General features: G+C 40.0%; 1 protein-coding gene across 1 annotated transcript; it reads left to right on the forward strand.

Annotated features, from left to right (window-relative positions):
* Nucleotides 1–422: 422 nt before the first annotated feature.
* LOC104458887 (riboflavin-binding protein) lies at nt 423–11,680 on the forward strand. The gene is made up of 5 exons (XM_010080100.1): nt 423–573; nt 1,255–1,354; nt 2,619–2,747; nt 7,817–7,928; nt 11,322–11,680. Exons 1-5 carry the CDS (start codon nt 435–437, stop codon nt 11,556–11,558), a joined length of 717 nt encoding a protein of 238 aa, XP_010078402.1. The 5' UTR covers nt 423–434; the 3' UTR covers nt 11,559–11,680.
* Nucleotides 11,681–11,886: the final 206 nt, after the last annotated feature.

An 11,886-nucleotide genomic window follows, 5' to 3' on the forward strand; every position in this document is an offset into this window, starting at 1 on the left:
CCAACTGTGCAAAACAACTCAGCTCTGCAAGTTTTAGAACTAATTAATATTTTCTTCACATCAAGTGAAGCAGAGGAATGTCTCTTGGAAGGGTTCGAAGATAAATTCAGGTCAGCATAAGAAATTTTAAATCATTTTCTTAAATACTAAAAATTATAACATTTTCATAAATAGCCTGAACTATTGGTGGCTTTTATCATTTGCCACCAAACCTCACAAATACGTAGCAGAAGTGTAAGTGTTCAGATATGAGCAAAGAGAAAGGGAGAATGTGTATCTTAATATTTATGTGTGCATCTTTGCTGAGCATATTTTATTTGGTTATATATGTAGCTTTTTTAAAGCAGTACTTCCTTTTAATGTTATGGCTTCTCCTAGACGTAAAGGATATAAATAAAGAGTTCTCTCCATACAGGAAAAAGAACCGAACAACAATGCTGAGGTTTGCTGTCACCCTCTTTGCTGTCATAACATCATCTACCTGCAAAAAATTTGGATGTCTGGAAGGGGACACCCACAAACTGAAGCCAAGTCCTGAGCCAAATATGCACGAATGCACTCTGTACTCTAAATGTAAGAGTGGTTTAATTTTTGCCAAATATAGTCTAGAAGTACATCTTTGTACACAGTAATTGTTTTGGCAGTTCCCTTGATTTCTCAAAAATACGTAAGATGCAGTATACGTTGCATTTGAAAAGCTTCCTTTGTTGGCATTTTGTTGCATGCAAACCAAGAGTAGGATTCTGGGTCTTAACAAAGTCAACTGCAAATCTCTCATTGACTTTATTCATCATCTTTTTAAAAAGCAGTTTACTTTGCTTGTAGCTCCATCTACTTAAAAGGGTTTACACCAAAGATGGATTTATTGTGATTAAGCATAAAAATTAATTGTAGCAGACACCAAACAGGAAATGTTGAAATCAAAATTCTATAGTGAGCAAAGTATAGTATTTATTACATTTCTTCTACTCTCTTTTTATGTGTTCAAAGTTAGTATCCCTCAGGATATAACATCTGGCAGAAGGCTAGTAAAATTCTTGGGGCTCTCTGGGCACACCTTGACAAAGCACTGTTGATGCCAGTCCACCTCACATAGCATTTACACTGCTTCTTCCAAAAACAAAAATATTTGGGCTTCTAATTAGCAGTAAGAGACTTTACCTTGCTATTCAGATTCATCTCACATTTTGAGTCTTCCAAATACAGTACTAAAAAAAAATCCTTATTGCAAGATCTCTGTTTCATTCCTAACAGCTTCCTGTTGCTATGCAGACTTCACAGAGCAATTGGCTCATTCCCCAGTAATTAAAGTAAACAACAGCTACTGGAACAGATGTGGGCAGCTCAGTAAATCGTAAGTCAGCTTTGAAGTTGTCTGTGTCCTGGTTCAATAGATCTGTGCTGTAGCAGCCACACAGCTAATGGTAACTCCCCCGGGAGCTGCTGATGGACAGTCCCTAGGTTCCCTAGAGATAATGCCACCCAGCCTAGTTCCCATCACCTTATCTCTATACCTGACCAACATCCAGCTCTTCCTCTCCTCTCACAAAAGCCAATGAATCCCTAAGTATATACTATTTGTGCAGAAGGATTAATGCCATTTTGTCAAGAAATGTTTTTTCAAGTTTGCTCTCAGTATAGAACCAGATCTAGCAGTGGAAGGCAGTCATAAACCCAGTAGGTAACAGCCACACTGCACCTCTGTAGCTCTCCGAAGCAACCATCACGTACCAGTGAGTGTGACCCCTCGTCAATACAGACCAGGCTTCTTCCTTTGTTTAGAAAGCAGATCAACTAGATTATTGGCCAGGCTGGATGGGGCTTTGAGCAACCTGGTCTAGTGGAGGGTGTCCCTGCCCATGGCAGGGGGGTTGGAACTTGATGATCTTTAAGGTCCTTTCCAACCCAAACCATTCTATGATTCTATGATTATTAAATCTTACAAACAAAATGCACAAGAGTCCAAAAATGAAACTTTTGAATATTTAGAATAAAATTCTTGTAGTCCTGTGGGTTTTGTAACCATGAAGAATGTCTTAATAATTAAGATTTTAGTACCCCGTTAGATGTTAGAGCTGTGAAACATGGCAAGTTATAAAATAAAAGAATGAAAGCACAAAACAATTAAGCAAAAACAGATGTGCAAAAGTAACAGCTATTGCCTGCCACTCCCAGAAGAGCAGAACCAGTATGTGTTTTTAAGCAACTTCAGCTAGGCTGTGGGAAAATCTAAAGATTAATGAAACTATGAGGGTACAGCATAGAAGAAGTTTTGTACTGTAGTTTTAAACTACATTTTATTATTGCCTGGAATCATTCTTGCCAGGAAAACTCAAGGCCTCAAAAGTTTACGGAAAGCTTACACAAATAGGGCTGAAATATGCATGGAAACATTTGTGCACTCTTTAGCTGGCTATGGTAATTGCACGGTCAGAGTCTGTACACAATGCCAAAGGAATGAGTTTGGAAGCTAGACACTAACAGGGTGAAAGGATGCTTTTCTGTGTTTTTCTCCTAATCTGTAGTATTGCCTCCACATCAAAGCAGGCCTAGAAAACTGAGGCTATAGCCTTGATGCTAAGAAACAGGCTAATTTGTGGCTTTCTCACCCACCACAGCTGTGAAGATTTCACAAAGAAAGTTGAGTGCTTTTACCGGTGTTCTCCACATGCTGCTCGCTGGATCCATCCCAACGACACAGCTGCGATTCAGTTTGTTCCACTGTGTCAAAGCTTTTGTGATGACTGGTAGGTTCAGCTTTTTATCAAAGGATTTTTATTTAGCTTTAATATGATCATGTTACTCAGGTGTTGAGCAGCATGGCTGGATGAAGCACAGATCTCCCAATACAGTGGCAGTAGGATTCAATGGTGTGGTACCACCTTTATGCCTTTTCTCTTTATTTTCCTCTTAATTTCTCGTTTGCCATCTCTAGTTTTTCCTTTGTTAAGCTACTGCCCTCAAAATAATAGACACAGGCTGGATACAGGATATTTTAACTCTGTCAGAGTTTAGTGACTTAGGGACAGCACTGCCCTGCTCTCAGCGAGGAAGCAATGCAGTTGCATCAGAACTGCCTGACATGACGCAGGAGCTCTCACCACGCTGGCAGGCAATAACAGCAGTGAGGGCCTGCCTACCCTTTGAAAAGTCCATGCCTGTGAGTTAGCATTTATGCAGTTAGCATTTCAAATCTAAATACTTGATCATGATATGTTACATTTCTTTTATATGTGTAAAATGCACTATTTAATCATGAAAGCAGCCACTTCCAGTATGTTTTCAATTAATTTATATAACAAATCAGCTTAATTCCTTGGTTTTTCACCTGTGGCCTTTTCCCTTCCATCATCTCTTTCTCTAGAATCACTCCTAAAAGCCTGAATCTCAAAGAACCTTGCAGCCAAATAATGCTAAAAATATTAATAGCAATGAGCAAACATAATAGCATTTAATTTTGTTTCCCAAAATATAGCATCAGGGAATCACATTATTTTCTGAGTGCAAGACATGTAGTGGGACAACCCTGCACCCATCTATCCCTAGTCTTGGGGAAGGAGCATTATATCTGGGTGGGCTACTGAGATTTTTTCAGTGGTCCATATCCAGTATATATATCTCTCCCTCCCTCCCTCCTTGTTATGAGATGTTGGATCTTAAATAACATCATCTAAATCTCAGTACCATATTAAAGTTGTGCCTAGTAACTACAGTAACTTGTCTGTATGGTTGAACTGGTGTGAAGCACAGCACAAACAGCACAGGCTGTGTTCACAGTGTAAAATTATAACTGCTAGCATCCCCTGAAACTAATGAACTGTGAACATCTGAATCCCTTAGGCTGCTCTGAAAATCACAGAAAACTGTTCTAATGCTTCTAAAAATGTTATAAAAGAACTTTTCTTGGAAGCACAGAAAATACAGAACACACAGTAGCGCATGGCCAGGTTCTCTTGCGCTGCTCTGTACAGTGCTTTCCCTAGTGGTTACACAACTTGACTATTATTGACACGTGGATCCATTTTCACTCTCATCTTCTCTCCAAGGGCAAAGTCATGTATGCAGTGCAGTATTTTGGTAGGATTTGTCTTTAAATATGTCTCCATTGCTTTGTGCCAGAGAAGGAAACAAGAAGCATAGCTTGCATTTGTAATGGAAGACAGTAAGAAGGGCTGATATATTTCTCAGCTTCCCTAGAGTTTCCTCTAGTGATGAATTTTAACTGCTGTGTTAGGAAACTCCATGTGCCTCAGGAACAGATTTGTCATGTGCAATCTTCCCTTCTAAATTTTTCGTAATCTTCTAAACTGAATCCAGATTGTTGACCTCCTTGAAGATAAAGACTGAGACCTTGAATTTCCCTCAGTGCTCAGAATCTTAAAGTTCAGAACCAAATACTACCAAAATTTGAAAACATTTGGATATTAAAGCACTGGCATTGCCAGTGAGCTTTAGAATAGATCTAACGAGCAAAGCAATAGAATATGAATAGCTAAAACAAATGTATCCCAAAATAAGTAGCACACAAAGTCATCATCAAATTGTTATATCCAGTGAGGGTCTAAAGATGAAAGAAAATATACCCTGCAAATTTAGTTTGCATCTGTGAACTGGTTTAAGCCAGCCTTCATTTATATGAGATTTATACCAAAGTGTATATGGTGGGTCAATATTACACAGCAAAACCCTCGATGTCCCCTGGGTGTTACCAGAACCTCCAGATAAATAGCATTTTTAACTTTGGTTGTTGGAAAGTATTGGGGTGTGTGATTGAGAGCTGCGGCACAGGAAAAACTGACCCTTTTCCAGTATAGTCTCCTGACAGAGAGTAGGCTCTACTCTAAACAAATACTGAACAATGATCTATTGCCCCTGTTGGCGTCATAGATGCCTGGCCTGAATAAAAAATGTAATGATGACCCATTAGTGTGCATGCTAGTCTGTGTGCCTGCTTAATGCCAATGTCAAACCCATTCCCTCACCCTGCTTAAGGCCTGAGGCTAGAAAAGAGCTTGGACAGAATTCCCACTCTTTCTGGTGATTTAAAGTAACATTTGTTCATGTTCTATTCACCGGAGTCCCTTCAGCATGCTGTAGCACTGCTAGGGATGTGACCTACTTTCTCTACATGCCGTGAGTGTGCCTGCTGCATACTGTATGTCTTTGTGGTCAGAAGTGTGCAGAGGATTCTGAATGAGCGGTGACTTAATTTAAAAGAAATTCATCAGACTAGCTTGGGGCCTTCCTTTTCTTCCTATTGTCTTAAGATTCCTGGCTCCTGCTAGTCCTAAAACTGTTGCTTTTTAAAGAGCCCGACGTACAAGCCATTTTCTGACCCACCTGTGAAAGGGCCCTGTACCCTTTAGAAGAGAAACAGCTAATTATAAAAAAGGGGGGGAAAAAAGCTTTAAAATTAAAATATCCTGTGCATAGGGAACTAGTATGTTCAGCAAGAGCTTTTAAATATTTATGTTTATGTTTCTCACAGGTTTACATTAATGTTTGAAGAAACCACTGCTGTTTCTGGACAGCAGAAATACAACTTTTCATAAGTCGTAATTTTCCATAAATTTAGCTTCATAATTACTTCCATTGGGATAAAAAAACCTTGTAACAATAGAGTTATGCCTTGCTACCTGCTTATATAACAAACCACAAAGTCAGGCAATAATCATGATTAGGAAACATTTCATCTGACAAATCAATAATAGTGAATAAAAATATAAATACTTCAATATTAATTCAGATTCCTGAGGTGACCAGATGCATAGCATGAATGCCCTATTTCAGTAAAACTCTGAAATACATATTCATAATTTGAAAAGTATAACTGAAGGTGACAGTAATTTCCAAAGAAGTAGTTCTGCCCTCTGCTAAGCCCCAGGGGTTGCTCATTCTTTCCCCCACCCTGTCCCCACCCATGTGCCAGCAGCACTGACTGAGAAGCAGTGAAGCCACCCTGGTCTGGGAACCCATCAGGCTGGAAAATACTTAGCCAAATAAAAAAGGAAACCAAAGAAGAAGACTGTGGGAAGGGCACAAGTGCTTTAAATGGAAGTACTAATATTAGGCAGCTCACAGTAGATATTGATTGACTTTGCGGGAAAGCAATGAATTTAAGTGCATGCATAAAGTAAAGGACATGCCTACAAGGCTTAAAGAATCAAGGGCTAATTGTTGGATCTGATGCTGGCATGTGGAGAGTTCACAGATGATGATTAAGAAAAAGTTTGCACTGATGCTCTTAACTGGTGTGGCTTCAAGCAGGCAAGGTGACTAGCTGGCACTGAGGAGTCACCTCTGTGTGTCTTTCTCAGTCAGGGTACACGCAGCAGCTAACAAACAACAAACTAATTATTCTTACAGTGCCTAGTCCCAAATCCAGTCATGGCACAAACTGGTAGGATCTGCCTATTAGTGTCACATTGTATTAATTTATCAAGTTGCAGCCTATATTTCCAGCAGAGCCCCCACCTCTGACAGCAGATTCATGGATGAACACATTTGAGAATGTGTCTCCTGTCCCAGATGTGTTTCCTTCAGGCCCTAGTTATCCTCCACTTCTTACTGCTCTTTCTCCCTCCAAAAAGACCAGAAAACCTATATGAACCTTCCACAGATGTGCATGTTGTTACCTTTCTGCATGTGCAAATGTATTGCAATGTCTAGTTCCTGTAGCTCTGTGACCATGTGACAACCTCATATTTAAAAATGTAAGTCTGCAGCCCTCAGGATATCAAAGTAGTTTTGGAAACTACTGAAGATTAAAAATGGCAAACATAAAATATACCCAAAGGCATTAATTATAAATACCATGCTGAACTACGCAAACTTTTTGAAAGCTGTGCTTCATGGTTTTGGCACTCTCAGTTGCTAGTGTGACTACTCTGCCTGAAGCCATTGAGACTAAATTTGAGAAGATGTTAACTGATTTGCAGAAAGTGATCTTTAAGAAAGGTAAGAGCCAAAAAGTAGAACATAAAAATAAGTGGAAGGAAGGAAATTACGTAGGATAATGGTAAGTCATGAGATCTCTCATCACGTACACCAGCCAGTTGCATGCTGTACTCATTCCAGGTCATTTCTAGGCTTTTTTCTTTTTACATTACCGCTTAACATTACAAGTTAAAAAAACACTTAAATATAAAATTTTGGACCCTATACCCTACAAGACTCTTATCTTTCCTCCTTCACTTCAAGTTTAACTACTTCGAAAACATCGTTCTGAAGCTGACAGCTTATTACTTTATATGATTTTGTTCTTTTTGGATTTTTCTTATTTTAGTGAACATTCCTCATAGCAATTCCCCACAAAGGAAATATCATTCTTCCTTTCCCATATTAATTCATCTATACAAACTTTCCCCACATCTCACTCAAGTGATAGTTCACTCTTAGCATACCTGTGTTCTGTCACAATATTGAACATCAGCATTCATTAAACTCCCTCCCATACAGCATTTCCTCTGCTCAGTAACATCAGCAAACATAATCAAGCAGAAAACAGTGCATCAGTAAGTGTTGCTCCTTAGAACTCGAGCCCTTTACTTAAGCCTGTGAGTATAAAATGTAGTGGGTGAACTGTTTAGTTTTCATTGGGATTTAGGTCTTCCTGGCCAGCTCAGAGTTTATGTACATGTCAAGCTAAGATAATGTGCACATTTCTTGAAGATCTGTTGCTAAGCTGCACTGTGCAACCATACCATGTTACTAGCATAGCCCACGTAGACTTTCGGAGTTGAATCTGAGTCCACTGAAAAAAAAAAAAAAAAAAGTGAGAGAAATAACTGTATCTTCCACACTAATCTCCATGAAGGTATGAAGCCTGCAAGGACGATTCCATTTGTGTTTATAACTGGCTGACGGACTGGGAATGGGATGAAAGTGGAGAAAACCACTGTAAGAATACATGTGTTCCATACAGCGAGGTAAGAAAACCAGATCAACTAGAGCAGAAAAAAATGTCATTGAGTTCTTTTTTTTTTTCTTCCCCTGAATATGTGGGTGTAAAATGCAACAGGTGAATTATTTTTACTTCAGCAGTTTCAAGCCTTACCTATATCAGACTTTTTAAGTATATAAATTTTAAAACATTTATATTTATGTGGATTGCATACTCTAATAATATATACTTTTAATTGATCACTGTTCATACCACTTGTATGAAGTGGTATCAAGAGTCTGGTAGGATTTTTTCTAGTGAATCAAGTAAGTTTAGCATCAGGGCAATATAATACAGCTCAAAACTGCTACACTTATTTTTAACAGTTGAACTTCACTGAGACCATGAAAACTGTCCAAATGGCAGAAGTAAATCAAATTTAAGTGTAGTACTTAGGGACTGGTAGTAAGGCTTGCAGAGTTCCCAGATTCATTGTTTTGAATTGAAGTGCATGTACTTCCAGAAGTCAGTTCAGCAACTGATATAAGTGGAGGTCACAGTCCAGTTAGTGCAGGATTGCTGTCTGCCTTGCAAAAAGGGACCACTAATCAGCAGTCTCAGGAAGGTGGCCAAAAAACAAATGGGCTGCGGAAACTTACAGCTTAGTTTCCCAGATGTGCTAAATCATCAGTAGTTCCAGATGAAGTGAAAAACAAAATTAAAATCTCCGTAAATAATCTCCAGTCCCTATTCAAACTGTCCCTGGTCCAGAGATAGGAGTTTTCAACCTTGAATTCCCTTGTACTTATTTCTTAAAGAAAATATACCATCTGCAGGGAAAAGCATGCAGCAAATCCAGAGGTCTTATCACTTGAAGCCAGGCGCAACTATTCCTAAACTAAATGGAACCACACCCTAAACTGCCCCATGTTTTTCACCAAAAATAGGCTTGCATGGTAAGTAAGAATAAAGATGAAGTTTCTTCAGACAAATCTAAAAAACACATTTCCCATATGAAAATTACATGATATACAAACACTAGACTCACTTGGTTTGGAGTTCTCCAATGTCAAAGAACAGCAGATATATGCTTACTTTCTTTTGATGCCCTCAGCTCATACAGAGGAGCAATCAGCAGCCCTACATTTAACACATGCAAGTGGTTGTAAGGACTGTTTGGAACAAATGCTGAGTATAGAACAAATGTGGAATATTAAGAATGCACAATGGATCATAGCCAGTTTTAGCCTGGATAAAATGAGGCACATTTTGTCATTGTTCTCCCAGCTGAGTGCTCCCCAAGCAATGTTAACGCACAGACTAGAACATTTTCCCAGAAGCTGCAGGATCAGAATCCTTTGCAGTAATTTAGGGACATGTTTGATAAATGGGCTGTGTGCACTGTTTGTTTGCTGCAGCGTTCTGGCTATGCTCTGATCTTTAAGCAGAGCTAGGAGGACGATCAAACTAAAATTACCAACTTAGCAAGCAGAATATTTGTTACAGAACCTGTGGGACATAAGAATAGGATGTAGCCATGTCTCTTGCATACAGACCTACAAAAAACGTACATGACAGCTTTTCATACTTTCTGGAACTATTAGCTAAAAGAAGGTTGAAATACAGGAACCGTACAGGAGCTGGGAAAAAATGTCTAATGCTGCTTAAAAGCACAGGAAAACAGGGGAAGAAACGGCTGAGATCTGCCTGCCCTGAGAACACAAGGAGAGAACTAGATCAGCAACCTTTCCATTTCTGACCCTGCATGGCTCCCAGTGCACGAGCCAACCTCCACACTCCTTGTCCAGCAACTGTAGCATACATGGAACAAGCCCTTGCTAGAGATGGTGTGAACTGAAAAGCTATTTCACAGACTACAGAGTCTTTGGGGCTATTTGGAATGGACTCTATTATTCACAGAGGACAGATTTCTAAGGGAAAAGTGATTATTATGATTTCTTCTCATCTGCCTTCCTGCACAGTATAGGTCAACACAGTTTTGCATGTGGGGAGACAGGGAGACATCTCATAACAATCACTTGTTGTGGAAAATAGGTGGAGCAGAAGAAGCTGCAGGACTACAGATGTCCAGTCCCACTTCCACATAATAGACTTAAATCTGTACTTATTAATTTTTTGCACACAGGGCAGCTCCCATGCAGAAATCTCCCAACCACAAAGACAGGGGGCACCTTGTGCACATTTCACCGTGTCAGACCTTTATATGAGCTGGTGGTGATGGTAAACCAGCACACCATCCAGAAATTACAGCACTAAGAGAAGTAAAGAATCAGCTTCATGTGCAAGGACTATTTGTATTATGATGGATGAAACACAGCTTCCTTCAAAGAGATGCCGGTGACATGGTCAAGGTGAATCAGCCTTGCTGCCTGGTCTGCTGTTTCAGCCATTAACACTCTCACTCCTTAATTCCCAAGGCTTCTACTCCTGCCATCACTCCCAGACCCAACTTCATTCTAAGCTTTGCTTCTGGGAGTACCTAAAGCTTCCTTTACAGAAACAGAAACGATTGAACTTCAACCATAAACACATGGGAGAAATGCAGGCAAGATAAAGTGTGTATCTGCCCACTCTGTGGCTGGACGTGGTAACTCCTGCACTAATACTCTTTAGGCAAACTCAAGCTGGGCAGACAGAAGGTTGTCACAATGTGAGCTTGGCAAGCAAGAAATAACCTTTGATGTGTGATTACACAGGTCCTATGCCACAGAAGCCTTACAAAATGATGTAGTACCAAGAACAGGACAAATTCACTCACAGGGAGTGCAAGAAGCTGCAATTTACAATTTCTTGAGCCAGAAAGGCCATTGCACCACTTCACACAGCACTGAAGCTTGAAGAAAATCTATTTTCTTCAAGCAGTTTCTGAGTTATGTCCCTTCTCTTTGTCTGTGAGGTCCTGCCCAGTCATGATGTACATGGCAGCAGACGCAGTGAGATCCCGCGGAACTGTGACTCAACTGGTCTGTCTCTAGCCTGTAGATATAAAGATTCCTGTATCCAAAACACTCAGTCTGGTGCTTTCAACACTACTCAGATCCCAAGATTTGTCAGAATGTCCTGACATGCTACAAGTTGTACAGCCTCTCACACACAGCTTTGGTCTGGCAGACCCAGAAAGCTAACAGGGCTGTCAGCCCCAGAGTGGAAACAGAGAGCTGGCTGTTGATCACTTTGCACTTTGTGTAATTGCTTTCTCTCACAACAGGCAAATTTCTTTTGCCAGTGGTGGGACTGGATAACATTTTAAGATATTTCAGAAGTGATGAAGCATGACAAGACAGTGAATGACTACAGACTGCTTTTTAATAATCTAGTATCAATTTTTAAAAGGTGATACATGTTGATGTTTGATACAAATTTATTTTAACTCAATTCTTTTTAAATATAAGTGATGCATTTCTTATTTGACACACAGATGTACACAAATGGGACTGACATGTGCCAGAGTATGTGGGGGCAGTCATTTAAGGTGAGCGAATCCTCCTGCCTCTGCTTGCAAATGAACGAGAAGGACATGATGGCAATGAAGTATCTCTTCTCTGAAAGCTCAGAGGAGAGCTCCAGCATCAGCAGCAGTGAGGAGTATGCCTGCCAAAAGAGACTACTGAAGTTTGAGAAACTAAAAAGAGAGGAAGGGGAACAGACAAGATAAATGCTGGTGTATATACGTCAGGACAAGAGAAATCATCACGGAGGCTGGGCTCAGGGCACCAAGCCAGCCTACTTTTATTCTTTACTTCCTAAACATAATAAATCAGTGGCTGGTTATATTAATCTCTCTCTGATGTTTTTGCATCTGCATCACAAAGCTCCCAGACAGGTTAGCACAGGTGTAATCTTGTGACTTGAACTGCACAGCCAGAGGCCCGAAGGTAACATCTAGGGGTTGACTTTCAAAGAGGAGAGGCACAGGAAGCTCCTGCTGACTTAAGGTGGAACACTGAGAACTAACAGACATCTGGAAGTCCATGCCGGTAATG

Source organism: Pterocles gutturalis, unplaced genomic scaffold (genome assembly GCF_000699245.1).
Source record: "Pterocles gutturalis isolate BGI_N339 unplaced genomic scaffold, ASM69924v1 scaffold12421, whole genome shotgun sequence".
Classification (NCBI taxonomy): domain Eukaryota; kingdom Metazoa; phylum Chordata; class Aves; order Pterocliformes; family Pteroclidae; genus Pterocles; species Pterocles gutturalis.